Below are 27,674 nucleotides of genomic sequence, written 5' to 3' on the forward strand. Positions count from 1 at the left end.
GGTAAACAGGTCTATGTGTTTTTTGTTGTTGTTTATTCTATATAATCAATATAGCTAGTATAAATGTGTTTACAGTGTACACCTTTATTTTGGTAATCTATTACAGGTCCATGCCATCCGAAAGCTCTGCAGGGAGTGCGGAATTGATTCCCAAGGTTCCAAAATGGAATTAGTTCTAAGGCTGAGAGAAGAAATGAAAACCCGAAGCAAATTTGATAAAATTTTTCAAAAGGTTTGGGGAGCATCTGGTAAGTAAAAAAAATGTCCCAACAATGTCTTTTCTCATTGGGCTACTGCTGGTAATTTAGTTTGACTTCCTTGAACACTTGTTCTCCTCAGGTGGCTGGGCTGTTGTTATGTGCCCCTGTGGGCAGGTTGTCTCGCTGAAATTTAACATTAGGGCAGAAAGTCCAAGGGACTTCACTGATTTATTGTTATCTTGGAAACACATGCCCAACATATGCATATATGATTTTGCAAGAGGTCTGGCAGTGCATGCTAACCTTAGAGAGCCCGAGACGATGCCTTTCAGCCCTCATGAGGTAGGCTGTTGGACCCCAGCCATGAAAACTTGCAGTACGCATCTAATGGTGGTATGGTCAATTTACCATGGCTTAACACTAAGAAAACTGTGCCGGACCCGGGTGGCCATCCATTGACTGGGTCAGCAGACCACTATTGTCTCTATGACAGATTCCATGAGGGAAACACTAAAGACCCGAAAGATATCCTCCGGAGGATAAAGATGGTACCTGAACTGGCAGGGAGAATTAACAGCCAGGTTGCAGAACAACTCTTCTCAACCATGAAAAAAAACAATTATTACATGAACATGCTCTCGCCATCTGCTCATGTTTTCATGATGCGTAATGTTATTCACAATTACAATCAGCGGAAGAACAAGAAGATCAAGGAGGAATTAAAGAAGCTTGTGACTCCTGAAATTCAGCTGTGTCTCAATGAGCATGGTCAGGCAGAATTCTGTGCCTCTCAGCCAACAGGACTTAGCCCCGACCCAGTTGTTGCCGCCTCCTCTCAGCCAGCAGAAACGGGGTTCAGCTCAGACCCAGATCTTTCACCACCCTCTAAACGTAAGGAAATCTTCTATATTTTATGCATTGTATTAGTGATTGTGTATATTTATTCAATAACACATTTCCTCTCATTTTTGTCTCATCTCTTTATTTTGAATTAGGTTCAAGGTTACAGTCGCTCTCCTCAGCTGTTGACCGTACTAATCCCAACTTTACAGTTGCTGATTGGAAACAAGAACCAAACGCAAGACTCTGTGAATTAGTAAGTTTGAGATTAGTTTTTGTGAATTAGACATTTTAAATATACATCCATTCATAATGTTCTGTATATTTCCCCATAGCTGGACTATGTGCTGGATAGTAAGGGTGACCCTAAGGAGGAAATTGTTCAAGCCAACAACTCGATCCTCACAAGGTCTGACTTTTGGACTCTGGGCCTAGAGCGAGATGTTGAAGCAACGGTAAATCTGATCCAAGTGTTTAACTGTATTTCCTATGGTGTGAGATGATTAATTGTCTTACTAATTAATCATTGTTTTTTTTAGATTGCAAATTGTTGTTTCAACATTATCGTCAAGACTGCAATTGCACATGTAAGTTACATTTAACATAATCTGTGCATTCAAGTTTCCTGACTGTATACTTTTGTTGCCTACACAAAGTGTGTTATGCGTCTGTTTTCAAATAAAGGGCATTGCAACCGTGACTGTGGATGCCTATGTGGTGGTCACCTGGCTTCCTCCATATGAGGCTTCTCCCATTGCTAAAATGATTGTGAGTAGTAATGTAACAGAACTTGTACCTCAGCTTTAACCTCACGTTCAAGTTCCTCTTTGAACTCTTTTTATTTTCCTCAGTGTGACTTTGCATCCAAAGACGTGGTGCTTCTCCCTGCCTGGCAGCCTGGGCACTGGACATTGTGTGTGAGTAAACTCACTTTGAAGTGGCTTTTTTATCTGAAATACTGTGCTGTTATTATTGAATCATCATTCATGCTTTGTTGGTACATTTCATGCAGTACATAACAACATTTTTGATATGCATAACGATTTCAGGTCTAAGAATCTAACCCAACCTTTTCTGGATCAATTCCAACTTCTCTATGCCCCCTATTTTGGATTGTGTGTTGAAGACTCTTACCATACACTCCCACCTCCCAATGAAATTAATGTTTTTGGCCATGCTGAACATAAATTTGAATGATATTTTGTTTCAGCCTCAAAGAATGGATGAATGAGAGCAATCACTTGTAAAGCACTTTGTATAAAATTATATTCATTTAATATATATATATATATATATATATATATATATATATATATATATATATATACACACATGCATACATGCATGCATACACATATACATATACGGTACATACATATATGTAAATGCACTATTTACTATAACTGTTTTGTTTGACGTAAGATTTGGGTCTTTAACCAACCCTTATCTTGCCATTCCATGAAATAAAACTCTTAACAGGTTCTCAAACCAAGACAGAGGATTATGCAGTATTTTGATTCAAGACACCCTAGTGGCTTTGGAGATGGCCGCTACCTAGAAATCTTCAGGTTTTTCATAGAAAGCTGAATACTGGTTCCCTATGTTCATATCTAACTCTGGGTCTTGCAGCAGTAACTATATTTTTCTATTCAAAGCAATTTCCATGTTTACACCCCAAAGTAGTTCTTCATTGGTTCACTAGAAACCTCATCTGCATCTTTACTTTAATTGTTTTTTTAGTTAGACCACCCAAATACTGCTTTGAGAACCCAAAAACTTAGATATGATCATGTTTTTTGGAAGTATGGTAGTTCTGTTTTGGACTATACTTCCTTTTTGTTTAGTTCTGCATTTATGGTTTTGGTTCATATGTTCCATACGTTCTAAGTCCCTACTAGGAATTGCTGCTACTCCCAGGTCACTTTTTAGCATGGGAAGGTGTAGTTCAACCCCATTTTTAAACCATGCTCTTAGGGCTCAAGGTGGGTATGTGTAGTCATGGTAGAGATTCAGCAATTCCTAAAGGGGTTCAATGTTAAATTTGAAAGGCATGAATTGCAATTAACTCGTCTTCCAAACCTTTTCAGTAACCTGGCTCATGCGGTGTCCAATGGACCATGGAAGTCATTTTACTTGGCTGATGAGGTAAAACGTGTGGCTGGAGCACGATTCATTGCATTTAGTAAAGTAGCGTACATAGGCAGGTGTCTTGATTTTTATTTATTATGATTTTATAAAGTGACGCTGATGGACCCTAGTTGCTGCTAAATGCAAGTTCAAAGCACATTGTGTTGCACTTTTTGTATGATTTAAGGCTACAAAATGAGTGTGGATATCAGTAGGCATCATATAATAAGAATCATTGATAATAAATCACACACCCCTTTTACCACCACAGGGCGCATCTCCCCAGCATCAGAGCAACAGCTGTGGTGTGTTTATGCTGATGGTGAGATGCAATAATTTCAGAAGTGATAACTGATTACTAGTTTGCAGAACAACTAACACATTTGTATGTTTATTTCAGTATGCAATGTATTCTACCCTCCAAAAGCCATATGATTTCAGTGAGGTGAGTTCGTTCAAATCTCAATCAGATTTGTAGTGTGAAATATAAGACTTTTAATCATTTTGTCCTATCTGGAGGCTACAGTTAACATGCACCAATAGGCCTTACACTTAACTTTGTCTGTAGGTACTGTACTTGCTGAAGGAGATGGCAACATCTGTAAAAATGTACACTGCCATAGATCCCATCAATGAGTAAATAGTACTGTAACATGGATTTGTATCAGGCTATGAAGACATTTAAAGCATAACTTTATTTTCAGGTGGACATGCTCTCTATCAGGAGGTGGTGGTGTGGGCAGCTGCTGGAGACCTTTACATTAGAAAGGTGTTACATACTGCGTCCATATTTTGCCATTTAATTATATTTGGTGCTCATGAAGATGGAAGCCAATATACTGATATCTCTCGCTCTAGCCCTGCAGGACTAGCTGGCAGACCCATCTCACCCTCTCCCCATCTCAGCCACACCTTACAATCTCCAAGCAGTGAAAGGTATTATATACTGTGTTCATATATTGCTATTTATTTATATTTGGTGCTTATGACGATGGTAGCCAATATACTGATCTCTCTTTTCTTTCTCTAGCCCTGCAGGACTAGCTGGCACACCCATCTCACCCTCTCCCCATCTCAGCCACACCTTACAATCTCCAAGCAGTGAAAGGTATTATATACTGTGTTCATATATTGCTATTTACTTATATTGGTAGCCAATATACTGATCTCTCTTTTCTTTCTCTAGCCCTGCAGGACTAGCTGACACACCCATCTCACCTTCTCCATCTCCCCATCTCAGCCACACCTTCCAATCTCGAAGCTGTCCATCAGGCACACCCATTACAACAGAGGACAGTCCATTCTTACCACCTGTAGTCCTTCAGCGTATTATTGAAGAGACACTGAGTATGGACATGGCTATGCTTGGCGTGTTCAACAGAGTTTCGAAAACTTTCCAGGAACTCACAAAGCCATTCCACCCCTCCGTTTATATTAATGATAGTTTGGCAAGGGACCTCAAACTTAAGAAAGACAGTCTGATGCATATAACTGTTAGGAAAATTTATAAGACTGCAGGCCGTGGCAGCGGCCTTGCACTACGCCTCAAAGGCTTTTCCAAAAGAAGGAATTGGCCGAGCGCACGTCTGGGGCTGAGGCACATGGCTTATGGCAGGTATCTGATTGAAGATGTCTGCCTACCATAGTGTTGTTAGTCTGTGTGGTTAGAACAACGTCAACACTTTTATTACTCATTTATTTTATTTGTGACATGTTTTATTTTGTAATCCCTTTCATTTTTGCATGCCAATAAATCTGTTTGTTTTATACTGTATGTACTACAATGTTCAAAAGTAAATTGTTCAAGAGAAATTACTGTATTTTGTGTATTTATTGAAAACATCAAAAGTGCCTGTTGGAAAAGTAAGTGAATCCTTGGGGTCGAATAGCCTACTGTTTGAGCCTTCATTAAGTGCATCTGCTAACTGGACTGCAACAGCACAATGTCCCAAGTGTTAATTTAATCGATTCATTACTTAATTCAGACATTAAGACGACTGTATTGTTTTCGGAATGGATCTCAAAGGGTTCCTTTATTTGAAGCAACAAACTTATATCTAGGGCAGGGCCATAGAGAGATCTGTGTCCTCAACTCGTAGAATATAATGAACGTACTGCACAACCACAACATTCTCATTATATTTAGCTACCATGGAGCCTCCCTAAAATTGTGTTGTAATATCAGTAATTTAAACTTAATCAAGCCGCTCGAAAGCTGGCTTAGTCATCTAGTTCGATGCTAGCTGACGTCTTCATATGCTTAAAGATAGGACTGAGATAACTTGTCCTACACGTAAATGTAATTTTATTAAGATGTAATTGGACTAACGTTAACGTTCTGTAGATGGCTTAGCTTGCTAACGTTAGTTTTATGCTAACCGTAACGTTACAGACTTCTTTTTGAGAAAAATTAACTAGCGAATGTTGTTATATTAACCCGGATGTTGACAGTTAGCAGTTCAGCAGAAGAGGCGAAGAAGAGGAGGCCGGATGTTGACAGTCAGCAAGAAAGGCGAAGAATAAGAACGGGGCGTTTCAGTCTGCGAAAACGGGAACCCCCACCAGCACGAGAACACCCATTTGTGGCCGCAGTTGGATGATATTGAACATCAGACCCATCAACATCAACACCAGTAGAAACACAGGACAGTTTATGGGAACTTTTTGATACTCGTATCCATCAAACCCAGATGATACACAATGCTACAGCTGATGCCACAGTGGAAGTGAAAAAATACATCAACGATGCGTATTTGCCCAGAACTCATGATCCACTAACTTACTGGAAAGAGAGAGCAGTAATCTTTCCTCATTTGTATGTCATGGCTAAACAATATCTTTGCATGCCAGCAACAAGTGTCCCTTGTGAGAGGATTTTTTCAAAGGCTGGAGAAATTATCTGTAAAACAAGAAGTAGGCTAAGTCCTTCCACAGCAGAGAAATTAATATTTTTGAATAAAAATATCTAAAAAAGTGAGACATTGTGGCTTGATTTATTTTATTAATATTCATTTTGTAGGACCAAAATAACATTATGCACAGTGAGGGAGCCTATAGGTTACAAGATTCACATATTAGAAAAGTACAATAATAAAAAAACAACAAGAATTTTAATGTCTCGTCAAGGTTTCAGATCAACACCTGCAAGTGACCACTAGGTGTCACCGTGGAGACGGGTGTCGGATTGATTCGAAGCCTCGAAACAATATGGACCATTTGGTTCAACTGTTTCATTGCTTCACGAAGCCTCGATCTGCCCATCACTACCAGTTGGTAGTACAAAGTAAAGAAAATATGAAATCAGAATCATGAAACACTCACATCATTATGCTGATCTCAGATTTGTTGTAGATGGGGAAATTAATACGTTTGTCACGGTTTTGTTCACGTCATGTCTGCTTCCTTGTCTGTCATGTGATCCCTTGTTGTCATGTGACCCTGCCATGTGCCTTGTCTTGAGTTTATTGTCTGATTGTTTGATCATTGTTCACAGGTGTCCCTTGTCTGGTCGTTAGTCTTGTATGTATTTAAGCCCTCATGTTTGCCTGTGTCTGTGTCAAGTATTGTTTCCTGTAAACCACTGTTGTAAGTGTTTGTCCATGTCCTGTTTTCATGCCACGCCATGCTTTTTGTTTAATGTCATGTTTTGTTTAAATTAAAGCTGCACTTGGGTTCTCTTAAAACTTGCCTCCAGTGGACCCTCATTACAACGTTATTCATGGCAAAACAGGAACACGGTACAATTATCATTTCAATTACATGACTTTTTTTTATTTATTTGATAGGGACAATGCACATTAATGAACATCTGCATTGAAACAACAAAAACAGACGTAAACATACCGGATTATAGCCACAGGGCTAATTTACATCCGTAGTCCCTAGACAAATACAGAAATACAAAAATTGTAACATACAAAATAGCAAAAAATAAACAAATACAAGCAAAGAAACAAAAACAAAATAAAGAATCACTTAATGGTCACAAGACTGGTTTGCTTTAAGCCACACTTTGAGTTTGGTTTTAAATATAGGAAATGTGAGACATTCCCTGACAGTGATGGGGATACTGTTCCATAACTTACAGGCCTTAACAGACAGAGAATTTTGTCCAAAGACTGTTCTTCTGAAAGGCACCTCACAATCACCTCTAGCGGAGGCCCGTGTCCTGGCACCACTGTAAATCTTTGGTTTAAAAAATTCCGACATGGGAAGTGGGGCTAATCCATTTAATACTTTGTAAACAAAACAGGCATATTTAAAATGTTTAAAATTCTCTAGGCTTAATAGATTATATTTTTGTAAAATATTACAAATATGGAAGGACATTGGCTTTTTATCAAAAACTTTTAAGGCATTTTTATAGTGATTCTATTGATTTGAGTGTGTTCATACCAGTCAATGTCCAACTTGTACAACAATATTCAATATGTGATAAAATCATAGAATGTAAAAACACTTTTGCAGCCCCAAGTGGTGTGAATTGACGAATTTGTTTAAAATTTCGTAAATTAAATTTTACTGTACTAGATATTCTTCTTACATGTTTTTTAAAATTTAATGTGGAATCAAGGGTCACACCAAGGTACTTAAATTCTGAGACGATTTCTAATTCTTCTCCTCTTAAAAATACACCAGATTGTTTTATGTCGCGGGACTGTTTAGTGAACATCATACAAACTGTTTTTTTAGTATCGAGTAACAGACAGGATTTAAAAAGCCATTCATTTACAGGGACCAGAGCGGAGGTCAGCATGGCAGAAGCCTCTTGAACACTTTTTGCACTTGTGTAGATGACTGCGTCATCAGCATACATTTGAAATTCAACATCAACACAAGTGTTTGGAAGGTCATTTATATATAAAGAAAATAATAAGGGACCAAGTATTGACCCTTGAGGCACACCAACTGGAACATCCAAGAAAGACGATTTGACACTGTTAATATTAACACACTGTTTTCTTGAGTCCAAGTAAGATTTAATCCATTGAATGGCATTTGAAGAAAAATTAAAATATGTCAGTTTAGATAATAAAATGTCATGATTAACAGTGTCAAATGCCTTCTTTAGATCTAAAAACACAGCACCGACACAAGCATTATTGTCCAATTTACTTTTTACTTTTTCTACAAACAAACTGTTGGCAAATTCAGTCGAGTGATTGGTACGGAACCCAAATTGCATAGGATGCAAGGGGGAGTGGCCTTTATTTAGATGTTCATTTATCATTTTAGCAACCCACCTCTCAGCGACCTTGGAGACTACTGGAAGGATACTGATTGGTCGGTAGTTGGCTACATTTAATTTATCACCAGATTTAAAAATTGGGGTGACTAAGGCCGTTTTCCAGAAGGATGGAACAATTCTCTGCTTGAATGATAAATTGATCATATATGTTATTGGAGCAATTAAGGAGTCTTTACATAATTTTAGAGAATATGAATCTAGCCCATATGCATCCTTTGCTTTGGAACTCTTAAGTGATCCAATGATGTTGTCTACCTCCAGCTCTGTTATTTCACACAATTTGAACACAGGCTTGGACTGAATCAATAGGAAAGAAACCGCCTGCTGCAAAATAAAACGGGAAAACTTGGGACTACTTATTTTCTTTGTTTATCCTCCAGGACTCTGAAAGTGGAGAGGCTGATACCGTGTCCTAACTACACGCGACGCCGCGACACGCGATAAAAGGTATCTTTTCCATGTTAATCATTCAATTCTGTACGATAAATCCCACAAATTCCACAAAGACATCAGGAAAAAGGATTCCGTCTGGAGAACTATAGGTGAAGCACTGAATACACATGGTAAGTTAAGTAGACTTTCATCTACAGCGAATGAATGAATGAATGTAGCATTTAGCTATGTAGCATTTAGCTATATAGTAGGCTACTAATGACGCATCAACCTGTGTAAAACAAATTCCGCTTTATTTTCAATGTAAAGTAGAGTGAATAGGCATGACGATTTGTGTCCCTGTATCCAGGGGTGTCATTCCAGACAATCTACTGAAATACAGGCAGGGTGGGAAGTCACAATGACAATAACGTTAGTCCGCGCTGCTCGTAGCAGAGGCGCCGGCGGTGTGACACGGGGCAGAGTATGCATACCGTAGTCTATCATATTAATAATATATATGTGCCCCATATATGGAATCAGAGTGCCTAATGTATGTAGTAAATGGAAAATCTCACCTGTGGCACATACACTGTCCTCAGTGCAGCTTCTCTAGTAAGCAACCCTATTCGTGGAGAAACAAACCAAGAGCCCACATTTTTAACATCTCTCTATAATGACCTATATTTTATATATATATATTATATATATATATATATATATATATATATATGTAATGCAATGTTAATAGTTATTAATAATTTGAACTAAAATATTGTAGTTTACCATGGCGTGTAGGTCAATATATATTTTTATTATGTACTGTGTATTGCATAGCATATTATGTTTTCCCATGCTGATTCAAATCATAAGCTAGTGGCAAAAATATATCCAAAATGTGCATGGATTAAAGACAGTACAAAACAGTTCAGCTGAAATTAAACCATTTTATTCTGAACTAGAGAAATTAAAAAAAGTTACCACAAGAGTAAATCATGGAAGTTTACAACAATCAGATTTGCATCAATTCAAAGTGTTTGATACAACACATTTTTAAAGCGTCTCCAAGAACTACATTTGGATGTTTTCAAATGTATTGATCAGAAACATGCTGCCTGAGAGCTGAAGTAATCCGCAAACTTCTCTCGCACATTTGATGCTTCCAGGCTTCCTCTGTTGGGGCGTTCAGTCAGCCCCCTCAAGGACACAACTTCAGATGCCTCTCTGAGCCAGTGTTCTGCTTCACCTGGGTGTGTCAGCATGTTGTGCAGAATGCATGTCACAACAATCATGGTGTCTGTGGTCTCGGGCATCAAGTTAATGTCTCTGTGGAAAATACGCCAGCGCGAGGATAGTATGCCGAATGCCTTTTCCACTGTCATTCGGGCTCTGCTGAGGCGGTAATTGAAATTTGCCTGCCTTCTCTCTAGATTCTTCCCTGGGTAGGGTCTCATTAAGTAGGGCTTGAGAGGGAATGCGGCATCTCCAACCATCACGTAGGGAAGTCTTCCCAGGTCCTCAGCACCAGGCAAACACTTTTCCTCAGGAACACTCAGTGTCTTCTCCTTCATTGCTCTGCCTAGTGTTGAGTTGCTGTAGACCCCTCCATCACTGCTTTTTCCAAAATCACCAACCTGGATTGCGATGAATTTATAGTTGGCGTCAACAAGGGCAAGGAGAACTATTGAGAAAGAGCCTTTATAATTAAAAAAAAAGGCTTCCAGATTTTGGCGGAGCAGTGATGTAGATGTGTTTCCCATCTAGTGCCCCAATGCAGTTGGGAAAATTCCACCGATCTTCAAAGGACAAAGCTATGTCCTCCCACATTCCCTTTGTGGGCTTTGGGAGATAGATTGTCAACATTTGTTCTTCAATGGCCCTACATGTCTCCTTGATACAGTCAGACACTGTCTGGATTCCGAGACGGTAGCAGTACGCCAGACTGTGCATCGAGTCTCCTGTTGCCAAATACCTGTGAATAAAAAACACATTGTTAGAGTTTGTGAATAATGCATCTGTGTTTGTTTTACAGATTATGAAACTCTAAAGTCCAAGTGGAAAAATCTACGAGACAATTTGTGAGAAACACAAGCAGACAACGCCCACCGAGTGGTTCAGGGGCAACTAAACAAAAGGAATGGAAATACTATCACTGTATGACATTCCTTTTGCCATATATTCAGCCAAGAATGTAAGATTCTTTATCAAACTACAACATTCTGTCATATGTTAGTTCAAACATTGCATTATTATAATTTAATTTAGGGTATTTTATTATTTGTTTTCCTCAGGACAAGGAGCAACTTAGATGACTACAGTCACACCAATGAATTTGCATGTGAAGAACAAGATGATGATGGAGAAAATAAAGACAGAGAACATTCAACAGATGAAGGAGAAAGAGGAAGTGAGAGAGAGTACACCATGACAGGAGACGAGCAAGAAAATGCAACATCGGGACCTAGAAGAGGAGGTCAGATAAAGAAGAGGAGGTCAGCTGCACAAGTGGCCACCTCAGAGCTGTACAAATTTCTTCAGCAGCCAATGCCTCATGAAGATCCTGATGAACTTTTTTTATTGAGTTTGGCACCCGAGATGAGGAAAATAACGGTAAATAAAGGGCAATTAAAAGTCAAATTAATGTCACTCATTGTCAACTGGTAGGAGGAGCAGCATCAAATGCCAAAGGCCTATGTCTACTAATCAATTTGCACCTCAATACCACGTGGAACCTCACAACTACATGCTTAATCATACACATAGCCTGCCAAATCATCCTAATTTTTCAGCTGCACCATCACAGCATAGCTGGGGAAATTTACACAGTTAAGTTCTGACACAGACACACACACACACACATATAATATATATATATATGCACACACACACAAACACACACAGAGGTGCACGCACGTGTAGACACATGCAGACCACTCACACAGACAGACACCCAAGCAGACACAAACACTTTGTTCTGAAGACTACATTACTACATGTTTGAGTAGTTTAATCTTATTTCAATATTTCATTGATGTTCAAAATGTCTAGAGGGTTTACACCCAGTTTCTCCCATGTGCACAACCAAATATACTGTTTACAGCATTATATGTGCCTAATTTTGCAGCGCACTGTTCATATATAATTTCCAAGGTTGTTACAAACTATAAACTACTGTCTACTACTGTTTTTTTGGTAAAGGCTATGTTGAAGCACATTTGTGTGGTCTTTTATAAAGGTTGATGGAAAAATGTTGTGTTGAGCAATTTTAAACCAGTTGCTATGAAATAAACTACTTAACAGATTTTTTTTTTCTGTATAGTTGTTCCTTCTATGCATAGTCATCAATTGAATAGTCTTGTATAATGTCATCATCATTTGTGCCCCCAAATGGAATTGCAATATATTTACTTTAATAATATAATTTTCATATTTATATATATATATATATATATATATATATATATATATATATAAAATGGTGTTTGAGGCATTCACCTAATAACAGTAAAAACACTAACAATATTTGCATTTAACTATGGATAAAAAAAGTGACTTTCTTGGCATATAAGCCACTTAAGAAGAAGTCACTAAAGAAGCCAAGCTTCTTTGACAATTTGGTAAAAAAAATAAAACAACAGTACAGTGTATTTTACTTACCTTAGTGTTACAGCAAGGCGTTGTTGTGGCTCAACTGGAACACGGTATGATGTGGTCTGCTTCCTCAGGTCCTTCCCAACATAGGACAGCACATTCTCCATATCAGTGGAGGACATACGGTAATAATTTAAAAAACGTGCCTTGTCCAGGAAAAGTTCCTGCACTAGGTTGTGATAGGCCCCTTGCTCTGCTCTTCTTTGATTTATTGGATGCACCCACATCCTCGTCTTCCTCCCCTGTAATAAAAGAAAGGCCACTACTCTCTTCCTCCTCCAGAGCTCTCGTTTGAACCTCGGACCTAAATGGGGGAAATAATGAATGCGATATTTCGTATTCAATAATCTCATTTGTAATCTTTTTTTGGTCATTAATAATCTCAGGTGTTCATTAGTTTTTTGTATAGTATTAAAATGGTTTCATTTGAGTTTGAATATAATGTTCCTTCCATCCATAATAAAGCGACGGGATGGATATGAATTTCCCTATGAACAAGATCGAATAAACTGATTGTCATATGAAGAAATGACACTGGTTATGAGTAGGGGCTACACCTTATTTATTTTTAGTTAAAAATAGGTCACTGTGCCACAATGGATAATTTACCTCAGATTTTGAAAGCATATAATATAATTATTTCTATAGCGTTCAAACTGAATTCTATGCAAACATACAACTGTACTTCATAACAAAATTAGTCAATAAGTATATTTTGTTAATGTTTTGATTTTTAATAATGTTATTTCTTAATTTGATTATGTCCTTACCCATTTCCAATGCGAGTGCGGGCCAGCAGTGCGCTTTCACAGAGAGACTCCGCCCACACGCTGTTCTGAATGGCTGTGATTTTTTGATTGACGTGTGCCGTCTCACAGTCGCGTTGCGTCTAGTGTGGACAGACACACTTGCTGTCGCTGGAATTTTATCGCGTCGCGTGTAGTTAGGACACGGTGTGAGTCTCTCATTGCACAGACAACAATGGGCATCTATGTCATTCGAGCGGAGGGCGCTGGTCCTGAAGAAGAACCTTCAGATGTGGGTGTTGTTCTTGAAGGTGTTGAAGTTCTGCAAAACCTGCCAAGTGTCACACATGGATGTGTGATGCTTTTTGGACTAATTTATGCCCTTAATTTAAACTATCCAAAGGACCTCAAGTGCACATTTGAAGCATTTCAGAAAATCCTGATGGATCTGGATACAACCAAGCTGTCGTCAAAAGTCCAGGGACTGAAAATTAAGATGCTTCAGTGATTAATTGACAGATACGCTGATATTTACATCTGCACTTTTTCTACTCGTTTGAGATTTTGTTGTTGTTGTTGCTGTAGTTGCTGTTGTTTTGACCTTTTATACTCCAGAGGCCTGTTGCACAAAACTAGGATAAGGGATTAAGCCAGGATATTCTTGGTGATCCTGGCTCAATTGATCCGTAATCCGGTTGCACTAAAGCTGGATAGGGGGCAGGAGGATATGTTATGGTATAAATTACCATGGAGATTTATTCTGTGGAGCTAGCCTGCTCCAGACCAGGCTAAATTCCAGGATCTATTTAATCTCATCCCTAATGTCAGTCAGCAGTCCCCACAAATGGAAACCAATAGTTATTTCACTGCTCACTATACATTGTTATCACATATAACTAGACCCACTGTCATTATTTAAACGTTTGTGATCATTAATTTCAATGATTTTGGATAAATAATGATTTTTAGATGATATTACTATCATTAGATAATTTACAGTTTCCCATAGACTATAAGGCTATATATAAAATGATAGAATATTAGGGCCACAGAGAAAAAGAAAAAAAAGACAAGTCATAATATTGTAACCAGTTGTTTTAAAGGATGACAGTTGTTAAAATGACAGATGTGGGGCATTTCGTGAAATTGTACTTCAGTATGGTTTCATAAACAAACACATGCTGATGTGGCAGAATATTAAGTATCACATTGTCATAAGTATCAAAACTGTAAAAAGAATATGTAGCTTTTCTGCAGAAAGAACCAGCCTCATAAATGTATGACTTTATCCTTTTTCTTCAGTGTGGCCCTAGTACTCTGTCATATAAACAAATACACATTCCATATGAATATAAAAACACAATGTGTAACATTATGTTCCTTTATTGAATAAGGACAAAACAAAGCAGGTAAACCATCAGCTCCTTTCGAAACTGAAGTCACAGTCTACAAGATGGAAAGCACAGAATCAAAGCATATTATACAAAATGATACATACACATTCAAAGGTCTGTATATAACACACCCTGCATGTCTGCACACTAAAATAAATGCAGGACAAATCCATACACATCAACTGAACAGACAAATGAATGGATGCAGTAGCCTCCCTGCAGCCTTGTATTACACACAGTATACCGCACAAACAGGGCCGGCCCGAGGCATAAGCGAACTAAGCGGCTGCTTGGGGCCCCCTGGCCACCAGGGGGCCCCCGATCGAGTTTTTCTTTTTTTACACAAACAATCGAGTTTTTTTTTTTTTTTTACACATATTAAATAACTTAAACAAGTGACATAAATGAATGAATGACTCATGACAAGCGAATTCTGATTTTATGATCAATATACCTGCCTACAACTGCTGCTGTGTCTGCCAGCGTTTGAGTCAAGCGCATAATCTAGACACCTCGCGTGCATAGACAATTCGTGGGGGAGACTTCTGTGATGAAAATAGACTTCAACTTTATTAATATGGTTTTAATAATCTTAATAATGTAACCGAGCGTACAGGGTTCACCTAACAATATAACAGAAATAAGAAAATAATAAACGATAGCAGTTTGAACTCTTCTCCACTTTATTATATTCCAAACCCCCGCGACACTCCAGTACCAAGTGTGCATCTACGGCAAGCCCCGAGGGGAAAAATACATTGCATGCACACATATAACTAGCGCCAGTACACCATTATTATTGTAACAGACTTTGTTGGATTCTGTCATGATGCATGTACAATCCAACAAAGTCTGTTACAACAATAATCTATAAAAAAAAAAAGATTTTGAGGACAGTTACACCGTCAATAATTGTCATCGTTGTTGCTGTTATTATGTTTCTGATTTCTCAGTTTTGTCATTATTTTAGCAAACAATTGACAGAATTAGTAAAAGAGTAAAGTAAAAGTTAAAAGTTTTAAAAACAAAAGTGAAAAATGTATGCACTTTCATTATTTAAGTATCTATTTTTTGTAACATTCTATTTTTGATTATATCCATGTTTGCCTATTTTGGTTTAATTTTGTAGTTGAAGATTGCACATTTGCAAATAATTTATTTATGTTTTGTGACAGTTTGTTTTCAGAAGTTTCAAAGAGTTAGTAAAAGAGTAAAGTAAAAGTTAAAACTTTTTTATTTAAGTAGCCTATCTATTTTTTATTACGTATTTATTTTGTATTAACACATAACCTCACTGTGTTAATTTATAATGTAGCATTATAGCGTGACATTTGTGTCAATAATCGTCAAGCACAGGTGACTCCGCGTGGTGGGAGGGGCCCCCAAATCAAATTCTGCTTAGGGCCCCCAAAAGGCTCGGGCCGGCACTGCGCACAAACATCATAAGAGGCCAAATTCGTAAAAAAACGAACCCAAAAAAAAACAAATTCCTCTGCCACCGCAGGACATATTTAACCAAAATTGAAAGCACACATACTAACTAAAATAATTCAACACATATTGGTCCCTCAGCAGCCGACCACTGTCGTCATCAGGGAAGATTGCCGGATTGTCCCAGTCCATGGCTGGTGGCACTCTGGGGGCCCTCTCCTTCCTTATAGTTTAGACAAAAAATATAAACTTTAAGTAAATGTGTGCTTAAAACAAGCAAAAAAATAAAAAAATCTGTCAATATAATAAGAAAAATTCTCTTGAAATAAGTTTACTTTTTCCATAAACACTTAATTTTAGAAAAGTTCTCTTGTTTCACTGGCAGATTTTTTTGCTTATTTTCCTAGGTAATTTTGCTCAAGAAAATATTTAAGATTTTTTTTAGATATTTTTTTTTTACTGAAAACAAGACAAAAATACTAAGTAAGAAATACATTTTTGCAGTGCAGTGAGCAACCGACCTTGGGTCCTTTGAAAGGCGCTATATAAATTAAAGTGATTATTATTATAGCTCATCTATTTATTCAATTAAATTTTATTTATATAGCACTTTTCACAATTGTTTCATTCTGTCAAAGCAGCTTTACATTAATAAAAGCAGGAGAAACACACAAAAAAACGGTGGACAACATAAGCAGAGTACAACGGCTAAGATTAAACCGTACTGAGCGTAGTAACGTTAAATAATAATGTAAGGCTTTAATAATAATTTATCATAGCTTTATACAGTGTGATGGAGTTACTTTACATAATTTCACTCATATCTGCAGTGCATTTCAATTAAAAATTTAACCGTTTCATAATTACAGTACAAATGCGTTTTTGGAGATGTGAATTAAATATTTGAATTGTAATTGTGATGTTTCAGCGGAGCGGTGAGTGTGTAATTGTGCACTACTTACGCATTCAGGCCGTCTGCAATACTTTGCCACGCTTTTTCTCTTTGCTTTATCACTGTGGCGGTGTTGCTGCCTTTCTTCTTAATTATATCTTTTACCTCCTCGTATGCCTCCATGAGGATTTGCGCTTCCGACGGGGAAAAGTACGCGGCTCTAGTTGCCATGGTAAATCAGTTAATCTGTGATCTGTGGCGGGGTCTATTTGAGTGAGCCATGAGCGCGCACCTATCCAGGATTGGTTTACCTGGCTTAATGAATCCGTGTCTGCTCATCCTGGCTTGGTCTTTGTGCAACCAATTAAGCCTGGACGCACATGTTTTGGCTTCATTGAGCTCAGCTGAGTCATTTATCCCGGATGTCTTAATTCTACTTTTGTGCAACAGGCCCCTGTACTCCAAACATGTAGACGTGTAAAAAAGTGTGGTGATGCAAATCCACTCAACCACTGAGTCTTATATAAGCAAGTGTTGTCCTTAAAACAGATTTGACCTAAATTTTGTCTACCTCAAGTTTTACCGGTTTAAAGCAGTTCGAGGAAATTTATCTTATTGTATTGCTGTATAACCTTTTATACTCCTGTACTCCAAACATGTAGACGTGTAAAAAAGTGTGGTGATGCAAATCTTCTTATTAAAGTCTTATTGCATTTTCCGGTGACCACCACCCTATTTTTGAAAATGTCACCGATTTTTTAAAATGTTTGTGTAATGTTAACAAGTGTCATTGAATCAGATTTGACCTGATTTGTATGTCTACCTCAAGTTTTGCAGTTTTTTAAGCACAGTTCTTGAGAAAAAGTACTATGTCTGCAGTCTGTTAAAATCCTTAGCATTTATTTGTGCAAGGTTGATTGTGACAAAAAAAAAAAACTTTGAAAGTAGTGCATTTAACCTCAATGTGCATGTAAAAGGTACTTTGTTTTGTCGAGGTTGCACACAACACCGTGTATGTGAGCGCGGGCTGTCTTGCTAGCTCCTCTTTTTGCTGCCTTTTGAGGTTGTCATTTCTAAAATAAAAATGAGGAACAAAATGTGAAAGGAGGTTGTCTGGCCATTCTTTTTTGTGTTGTATATTTGATTGGGGAGGGGAAATGGTGATGAATAAGTAAATACAAATTTATAAATATGATTTTAAAATACTTTGGGTTTATTAATACAAATTACTTAAATGTGATGCATTTGAAATAAATTAGGTTTATTACATAATACATAAACCCGTTTCTTATTTATTTAAAATAAATTGGATTTATTGAAAGTTTTACATAAATCTAATTCTCACTTGTTTCATTCATATAGGACTTACAAATATGTATCACATTAAGTTTATTAATATGTTAACGTTAAAGGATAATTCCGGTATTTAACACCTTGGGCCCTTATCTTGCACCCAGCGCAATTGACTTTGTACACCGACACATGTGTCATTCCTATTTTGCACCCGCGCACAGCGGACTTTTCCCTCCACAGACGCACGTCGGTAAATTAGGGAATGAACTTGCGCTCGCGGGTGCGGTTCAGCGCAAAGAGAAGGCGTGTTCCGGCGCAAAACTTCCATGGTGCTATTTTCCAGTTTTAGAAAGCAATTGCGCCATTGACCAGGAAAAAAACAGTCTAAAGACAGTGGCGCGTTGCGTGTTAGTGATATGGTATTTTAAGGGCGCGTGCTTGGCCATAATGTTAACGCGCATCCACTTTGATTCTCTAATAGGCTATAAACAGATGCAGCAGTTTTCATTTTTGCAAATCATACATTATTACAAGGAAAAATATTAACACACGAGGGAAATCATTGTTGTGTCCGTGAAGATGTGAAAAAGATCTATCTAGAATAGGCTAGATTAGGCCTAAAAAAAAAAAATCTAGATTAGGCTAGCTACACATTTACTACCCAAATTATACGCCTGTTTAACCGAAGCTAATTTGGGTGGGTTTCTCCCATTATCCCCAATGTCACTTCTCTGTGTTTTACAGCCCTGACAAGAATGTCGGTTTCCTCGGCTGTGAATTGCTCCTGGCGTGCGCTGGCAAATCCGCCGTTATAATAGCAATCTGCCATGGAACAAGCGCGCCGGCTCTTAAAGGGAATGTGAGAAGACGCTCTGATTGGTTTATTTCACGTTACGCCCAAACCACACCTATGAATAATGAAGCTACTTCAGACCAACCCCTTTTAGATTTGCGTCGGGCGCAAGAGTCATTTATCCCGCTGGGAAAATAGCAACAGCGCCGGGATCCGCCCACAAAGTTTCTTGCGCTTTGCACTTTGACACTTGCGTTTCAGATCGTTAAAATAGGGCCCCTTGAGTCTATATTGTAGTTTGTTTTGGATGAACAAGAGTGGTGGACAAATTTTTTTTGACAATGGTTCCTCTCTCGAGTTTTTGACTATAAAAGAATTGGCCATGGACCCATTTAACATTGGAGTCAATGGGCATGTCCGAAAATGTCATTAAAACAACCTTTAACATTAGTTTTCAAAACTGTGCAACTCACCGAGTGATTAGTGATGTTAGTTGATGTTCCAGAAACAAAAAGTGTTGCGAAATACAGTTTCTGTCGTGTTTTATTCGTCATTTTGTAAAATCCCATTGAATTCTGTTGAAGGACTGAGTGCTCGTTAATATAAATGCGCTACCGGAAACGGAAAGGGGGCTGTTTACATTTGGTCGATGTAGTCTTTTTGCTCGCTTCCGTTTCTCACAAGGCTAGCGAGCAGAGCAACTGTGCTCCGGGAGAGTAAGCGAAATAAACAAACAAAACCTTGAAAATATTGAAAGACGTGACCACTGACCAGTGCAATATGAAGTTGAACTCGACTGTGACCGTGAGTGTCCTGCGAGACATAAACATCGGTTATCGCCATCAAGTGGTCGGGAGTGTGCTAACCATAGACGACATATATAATATCTATGGTGCTAACGCTTCAGATTCAAATATTGAGCGGAAGTTACACGGTTGTGAAGTGTCTGAAAAAATAGTACCACTATAGCAAAATAAACGGATTGGAATCATATATTGCGACGATATATTGTTTATAATCATCAACGAACACCACTAACCACTCGGTGAGTTTAAAGGGCACCTATTATGACATTTAAAATGTTCCTAATGTTGTTGTGGGAGTCCCCAACAACAGTTTTACATGCATGCAATGACAAAAAACACTTTTGCTTTCGTCTAATATGCATTTATTTTTACCTGATTAGCTCACTGACTCCCAAATGATTCGTTCAACGACTCGTTTTTCAAACCCCTCCTTTGCGCGACGCTAATCTGCGTTGATTGGTCAGATGACCCAGCAGTGTTTACAGAGATAATACTTATTTTTAACACGGAGTGCAATGATGCTTTTATCAATTAAATTGTATTATAATAATGATTATAGTCCACTGCTTTATAGTTTGTAGTAAAAAACGAAAAATAAGATAAAGAATGTAATGTTATGTTAGCGAGCATAGCCCAGAGTTCATATTGTAAAAGCACAATCAGTCTTTGTTTGCATTAGCCCGATGCATAAACATAACGTTTTTACAAAAAAAAAATGCAGTTACGTTACTACGAGGTATTATTCTATTCTTTAGACAACTCCGAAAACAACGACAAACACTTCACATATCTCAATACAATTGTCATTGAAGACCTAGAAGCTAAACAGTGCTTACACAACAAACAAAATAATTATTAAGCATGCTACATAAAATATAAAAGCAAAAATTATTAATAACACTTACAGGTTGTGATACGGAGGAGGAAGCTGATGCAAATACACTTGGAACTGAACCTTCCTTCAATATCAGCCAGCTCGCGAATCCAAGTTTGATTGCATTTAAAAAGCAATCGTCTTCAAAATGACGCGAACAAAGCACAAGGCTCGGACTATACTTCTGTGGTATAGCTGTATATGAATTGTAGCCACTTAGTCTTCAAATGCTCCTCCTTGGGCAGATGAAAAAAGTTGGCTTTTGAGCCGCACTTCAGAACACAGCGTCTCGTCGCCATGATATTTTCCCCTGGCCTTGGAGCGCAATAAGTGGGCGTATCGTATTCAAATAACTTGACAAGTTGACGTCATCTAGTCAGAGAAAAAGCTTCGATCTTCTAACGATTCATAAAAATGACTCAGAGTCGACTCTCACTTTTGAAAGACAATAACTTTATATACGGTGCACTTTCATATTTCAAACTTTGCAGGATGTTTTTGTTCACTTAGATCTATGTTACACACTACATGAAAGGTACATTTCAAAATTCCATAATAGGTGCCCTTTAACAGTTTTGTAAACGAACATTATTGGCTGTTTTAATGACATTTTCAGACATGCCCATTGACTCCAATGTTAAATGGGTCCATGGCCAATTCTATTATAGTCAAAAACCCGAGAGAGGTTTTTTCAAAAAAATGTTGTCCACCACTCTTGTTCATCCAAAACAAACTACAATATAGACTCAAGGTGTTAAATACCGGAATTATCCTTTAATCCGCTTTGACACACTGTGCCCTGGTGAAAAAAAAAAATGTTAAGTATACTTGAAGCCAGACTAATTATTAGTATACTTCAAGTGTGTTAATGATTAGTTAACTTAAAGTGTGGTATTTTGAAACAACTATTTTTGTACTAAGTATATTTTAGTAGTAATTAAGTTGTAGTAAAGCATAACTTTAAATGTATTTAGTGTACTTTTGTGTACTAAATTGGAACAACTTTAAGTATATTTAGTATACTTTAAGTATATGCCTTTGTAGGGACTAGTTACATACTTCATTAGTGATAATAAAGTGTACTTTATCTGTGTTACAAGTACATTACAAAATCATTACGAGCAATATACATGTCTATTATTTTTGAGTAAAAATGATATTCTCTGTAATACCTTTGGCTTAATCCAAATACTACAAATAGCACACTTTGTCTTCAATAACAAATGCACATTAATAATCAAATATTACTTAGCTATACTTTGTACAATATACTTTAAACATTACATCGTCACAATGCAGTATTTTAAAAATGTTACCAGAATACTGAAGACTGAATTTCTTGGGGGACTTTTTTTTTTTTTTTACACAATACTGAATGAACTTGTTTCCAAGGCCCTTCGTACAATAAATAACATAACTTCAATAACAGAGACACATGGTATTGACAACACAAACAGTGTTTATTTAAATCTCACACGGTTTTATTATTGTAAAACATAATAAAATGTACCAACCATGTTTTTAAATTAAAAGAACACTGAAGAAAAAAAAAAGAGAAATAAAAAACATTCTGGAACAGCAGCCACACACAAACTACACATTGTTATTTACTTTTTCTTGCTGAAATGCTCGTTGTTACACTTGCGCCTGATGGCCGCTCGCACATCAGACACACTTGTGTGTGGAAACTCTGCAAGAACAGCATCTGTTAAAGTGAACGAGGTAAGGTCAGAGGGCATGTTCAAACAACTTTTTTTCCCCACTACTTCAGTCTGTTAAAATCCTGTATTAAACAAGTATTACTAAATAAAAAGTACACGAGGATTAGCAGTGAGGAATTTTATCAGTATATCATGTCAATATGATTTCAGTATACGGTAGTCACACACAGTATGCAACAAGCGAGTACACCCATGTAAGATCATTATGAACCAATGTCGTTTTTAAATCCCAATAATACATTTTTCAGTCTAGCTTTTTTTATTTGATGAATGAACAAAAAATGGCAGTGTACTTATATTTAAAAAAAAGGCAATAACAGTTGTTTTTTTATTATTGTTAGGGAAAAGTCAATTTCATTATGAATTTGACAGATTGCTGTAGTGCCTCAGTTAATGTGGCATGTGAACCAAATCATCTCTTCCTCTTTAGCCTACTAGGTTCATTCTGAAACGCAACAGAAAATTAACTAACTTGTATGTCTTAACAAAGCTTTAAGTCTCTATTTTTAAAATAAGTAAATCATATAAAAACCAAATATTCTGTTTAATTAATCCGTATGAAAGCAACGAGAGGTACAGTTTCTCAAACGCATGCTCATTATCTCTAATGTCACCAGACCCCCCCCCCCCCCCCCCCCCCCCCATGCGCACAAGCGATTCACATGCTAATCGTCCACGTGAAGGAACGCAAAACCTGTAAACTCCGTCATCAGTTTAAAACAAATCATGAAGAGAGAAGAGAAACTTCATCATTCCTCTGCTTTTCATCGAGTTTGGAAGACACGCTATGAGTTTACCTTGGATTTACCTCAGACGAAGAAGAATGCGGTTTGAAAATAAGATTTTTAAGGTAAGAAATGTATTAAATCTATTAGCTAGCGTGTTATTGGTGCATAAACTGTACATTAGTTGAACTGGTGCCAGACTGAACTTTATGAAATCGATGGAAACATTTTAAAATATGAACAATAGACAGGCAGGCAACCTTTCAATGATAAATAAATATACATGTATGATACAAGGATGTTTTTATGTTCGATAATAATTAAACAGCATGATATAAAATTAGGTTGATATGAGTGTTTACTCTAACTCTAATCTCTAATTTACTCTACTCTAATTTTATAATGTTTAGACCAGTGTTTACTGTTAAATATTGTGTTTGTGGATATCTGCTCAAACGTAGATATGTATAATGTGGTAACAATAATGGTTCATAGTTCGGAGCGGTCGGTCGCTTCAGTAAATGTTCTCTGCACGCGCTGTGCGTTTCAAAAGCAAAACGCATCACACATTAGGCTTCATGTTTTTACTCCAATCTCATTTTGTAACATCATAACGAATGAAAACATTTGAAGTAACATGATAATCCATAGATGTTTCTCTAGTGTAGTGTACTGAAGTGTTCCTTTTTATTGATTTATTGCTATAGGCTGCCTGTATTTATGTAAAATTAATATTATTATTATTATTATTATTTTATGCAGCCGTATAAGTATATGCCTACAAGGCACAACAGACCGTTTTTTTTTTTTTTTTTTTTGCTATTTTAATCTGAAAAATTAAATTAGATCTAAAATAATTTTATTCCCCAAATCTGGCAGGTTCCTCTTGATATCAGCATGTTCACATTTGTCTTTTGTTACTTTTTTTTTTACAGGGACCAGATGGCACTGATGAGCCCTGCTGACTAAAACATTCACACAAATTTTGGTATTTTTAATCTGAAGCAAATACCTTGGAAATGGTAACTAAGATGTGTGACTTTTCACGTCTCTCTGTTTTTTTGTATTTTAGGACTATGTTGTGTTGTAAATAAATCCATTCTGTTAGGGTGTTTTCACACTGGCAGTTTAGTTCGGAACGGGGCACGGTTCGCATGAAAAATCGCTAATGTGAACGCTGTCATGCGGCCCTGGGTGCGCACTGGGGTACCGAACCCAAGACTACCTGGAGGAGGTGGTCTGAATTTGGTTGCTCCCGAACCGTGCCGCGGCTTGCGTGAATGTGAAAGCAACACAGACTCGGGTGCACACTTGTTCAGGAAGTAAAGTGATCTGCGCATGCGTTTTAGCGGATTATGATGTATTTAGTTAAATAAAACACATGTAAGGGATGATAATGTTGATTATCGAGAGTGAGCCTACAGTGTATTCGCGCATATCGCGTAGAATCAGGGCACCAAAATAATGGAAATCCACTGTCTCCTCAAAAGAGTCAGTTTGCAAGCAGCAGAAGGCCACTTTATGTGCATACGTGCAAACTCAGAAGGTCTGAAAAAGTTGACACATTTCTCCAACCCCCCGACCGTTTACATTTCGCTCATCTCTTAAGACAAGATATAGCCTACATAAAAAATCATATAATGTTTTGATTTAGTTTTAGTCATATTTTAGTTATCTGAATTGTTTTAGTTTTAGTCGACGAAATACAATAATATTTTAGTCGACTAAAATATAATGGGTTTAGTTAAATTGTAATGCATTAATTTAGAATTTCTCTCAAATTTCGAATCCCATATACTCCCGGATAAAACATCTATTAACCTGTTAATATAATTGATTTTAAAGTTTGAACATATGTACAGATTTAACTACTGTGACTTAAAAAATATCTTAAAATTAAATAAAACCACTTTTCCTAAAGTAGAACAGTCGTCTTTTCAATTAATGATATATGCATTCTTTATAACTACTTGCATGCATACATTTTTTATTCTTTCAAGCAGACATATTTAAATGAATAAAATATAATTAATCCTTAAAGCTATTAACGAGCAGTGAATGCTTTTCTTTTTCTTTTGTTGCTTGATCAATATTAAGGACACAGACCGCATTGGGTTTAACGTATTACCCACTGTCACTTTAAGACATCGGATAATTTCCAATGGCATGCGGATCCAGAATTGCACATCCGATACACTCAAAACTGTTTAAGACGAAACCGACATAATTTACGTGAATACTCTCCAAAACCGACATTTAGACATATTGTTGTGTGTATTTGTCCATTCAGACACGAAACAGAGGTCAATTCAGTACTTGCGCGCTGTATAGGTATGGTAGCACGCTTCGGGTCGGGTGCGCACAAAAAGATGAGAAATGAGACATGCAGCGCATGCCAAATCGTGTCCCGCTGGGTAAGTTACATCAGCACGTTACAGTATCTACCACAAACGCAGGACATCAGTTCTGAATGGATCGCTTCCCAAATGACTCGCGTGATGTACTGAGTGGGCAGGAAGATTTTCACATAGTTTTGGAGCAAAATGTGTAGACTACATGATAATAACGTGAACAATAAGTCAGTATGGGTTTTATGGCCTTATTTTAGTGACTACAATTTTTTTTTTTTTTTTTTTTTTTTTTTTTTAAACAATGCATAAACGTAATTTTCTCAAAACTACAAACTTTTACATACATGCTGCTGAGATATTATTGTAGCAGAGTTTGTGTTGAATACAGTGTAATCAGACTTTATCCATGGAAATATTAAAAGTAACAAAAATATTGTCAGAGCATGTCAGAACACCTCCAGGGCCAAGAAAACACCTCAGACCCCAGTGGGTTAACTCAAGAAAATTACAAACCTGTTATGGCCTGCACTTTGGCAACATCAAGCTGACTTTTTTGGGAGTCCACTTTCCCAGATTTCCCTGTCAGGGTGGATTCCGTGATGAGGATATTCCAGCACCAGGATGTCTACATCTTTCATCACAAAAATGTCATATAAGTGCATGACGTGTGTGCTGGCCGGAGACTTCTGTAGCAGCAACATGGCCGCTGCGTCTTGGCTCAAAGGAGTGGAATAGCCGGGCTAAAGAAAAGAGGTCGACAGGAGGTTAGTTGACTCCTAACTAATCTCTGATCTCGTGACTAAAGGCCCGGGATACTTTTCATCTCGCCAGCCTTTCAAAGTAAACTCTTGGGCTGCCCTGTCATTCATTCGAGCAATTAGTCAATTAATCACATATTTATATTCATTTAATTACTTAAATATACTTGGGGGCTGAACCACATACTTTGGGCTTAAAGAGTTTATTAAAGATGAAAGCAATGTACTTTACAACTGATGTTTCTAGGCTTTCAACTATATCTTATACGTTCTACATACAGATTTATCAATTACCAAATTAGAATTTAATAAAAAAATGATTATTGGAGAGAATTTCATGAAAAATAAAGTTGTCAACTTACAAAGTCCACCAGATTCTCAGGCCGGCTCTTCCTAAAAAAACTGATGAGCACCTAAAAAGTGAAGAAAATTGTTGCAAACGTAAGTAATCTCATCCATTTTAGTTTGTGCATCTACAGATGGTATTCAACTAGAATGGAAGTCTTCATTAGCTCCCAGTGGTTGCGTTCCAGAAGACTGTAGAGCAGGGGTGCCCAATCCAGCTCCTGCCGACCGCCTGTCCTGCACAGTTCATCTCCAACTAGGGATGCTCACTTCGGTTAATTTTCCCGACCGACAACCGCCGCTCGTTATCCGATTATAAACCGTTAACTGATAAGATTATAATATTGAATTAATAATGGCATTATAAAAATAAAATTAACGAGTGTCTATGACCCGTTAAAAATAAAAATAATAAAAATGATCACGGGTTTATTTTAACGTGCAAACAGCAGCAGCAGAACAGACCAACAACAGAACCTGGATCCACATGATCACGCACCTGCAGCATTTCTGACAGTGACAAGACAACAGAGAAAAACAGAATGAAATTATATATATAAAAAACCTGAAATAGGCCTACACTAAATATATTTTTTAAACTTAAGTAAATAACAAATTAAGATGACAAGAAGAAAACACTGAATCAGGTTGAAGCTTTGAAAAAAAAAAAAAACAGGGTTTTTTCCCCATCAGACTACGTTTTTTCGTCAAATAAAAATAGCAGGCCTACCTCAATCCACAGCTTGTCTAGTTCTTTTTTTTTTTTTTAAGTAACATGTCTACATGACGTGGGGTTAGTCTGGGTCTCCGGTGGCACAGATGTCCCGGGAATACAGAGATAGCGTATCGCTAGAGTGGCCAACTTCGGAAAGCGCCTTTCATTTGCTTGTGGATGTTTGCTTCGCAAGTGATAGCCTATTGCATTGTACTTGCACTACTGCCTACTTGTGTGAAGTACTACTACTTCACACATGTGAAACATCGACATCCTCCTCCAAACTGCAATAAAAAAATAAATAAAATAAAACTCTCCTCCATCAGGGACGCTGAAAACCTCTGAAGGGGGAATGTCTTTCTTCTCTTTAAAGGGGTATTAAGCCACTCATG

The 27,674-nt window shown here is 37.4% G+C and overlaps 1 protein-coding gene and 3 long non-coding RNA genes across 4 annotated transcripts; 2 read left to right on the top strand and 2 right to left on the bottom strand.

The window, feature by feature from the left end:
* Positions 1–547: 547 nt before the first annotated feature.
* LOC306997449 (uncharacterized protein) lies at positions 548–4,813 on the top strand (the record flags this gene model as incomplete). Its single annotated transcript, XM_079610754.1, has 14 exons — positions 548–1,091; positions 1,196–1,296; positions 1,376–1,495; positions 1,580–1,627; positions 1,725–1,808; positions 1,892–1,957; positions 2,520–2,608; positions 3,128–3,185; positions 3,439–3,489; positions 3,568–3,612; positions 3,872–3,936; positions 4,026–4,103; positions 4,198–4,275; positions 4,354–4,813. The coding sequence occupies exons 1-14, from the start codon at positions 596–598 to the stop codon at positions 4,811–4,813; spliced, it is 1,839 nt and encodes a 612-aa protein (XP_079466880.1). The 5' UTR covers positions 548–595.
* Positions 4,814–8,881: 4,068 nt separating this feature from the next.
* Positions 8,882–12,153, top strand: LOC306997247. The gene is made up of 3 exons (XR_013797326.1): positions 8,882–8,978; positions 10,820–10,978; positions 11,079–12,153. It is a non-coding gene; the product is annotated as an uncharacterized lncRNA (long non-coding RNA).
* On the bottom strand, positions 10,207–12,751 carry LOC306997246. The gene is made up of 2 exons (XR_013797325.1): positions 12,445–12,751; positions 10,207–10,759 (listed from the first exon to the last, which is right to left on the bottom strand). It is a non-coding gene; the product is annotated as an uncharacterized lncRNA (long non-coding RNA).
* Positions 12,752–22,273: 9,522 nt separating this feature from the next.
* LOC306996500 lies at positions 22,274–27,094 on the bottom strand. The gene is made up of 3 exons (XR_013797105.1): positions 26,585–27,094; positions 25,978–26,204; positions 22,274–22,372 (listed from the first exon to the last, which is right to left on the bottom strand). It is a non-coding gene; the product is annotated as an uncharacterized lncRNA (long non-coding RNA).
* Positions 27,095–27,674: the final 580 nt, after the last annotated feature.

The sequence above is a fragment of the Phoxinus phoxinus genome (genome assembly GCF_949152265.1).
Source record: "Phoxinus phoxinus genome assembly, chromosome: 4".
NCBI classification, from domain to species: domain Eukaryota; kingdom Metazoa; phylum Chordata; class Actinopteri; order Cypriniformes; family Leuciscidae; genus Phoxinus; species Phoxinus phoxinus.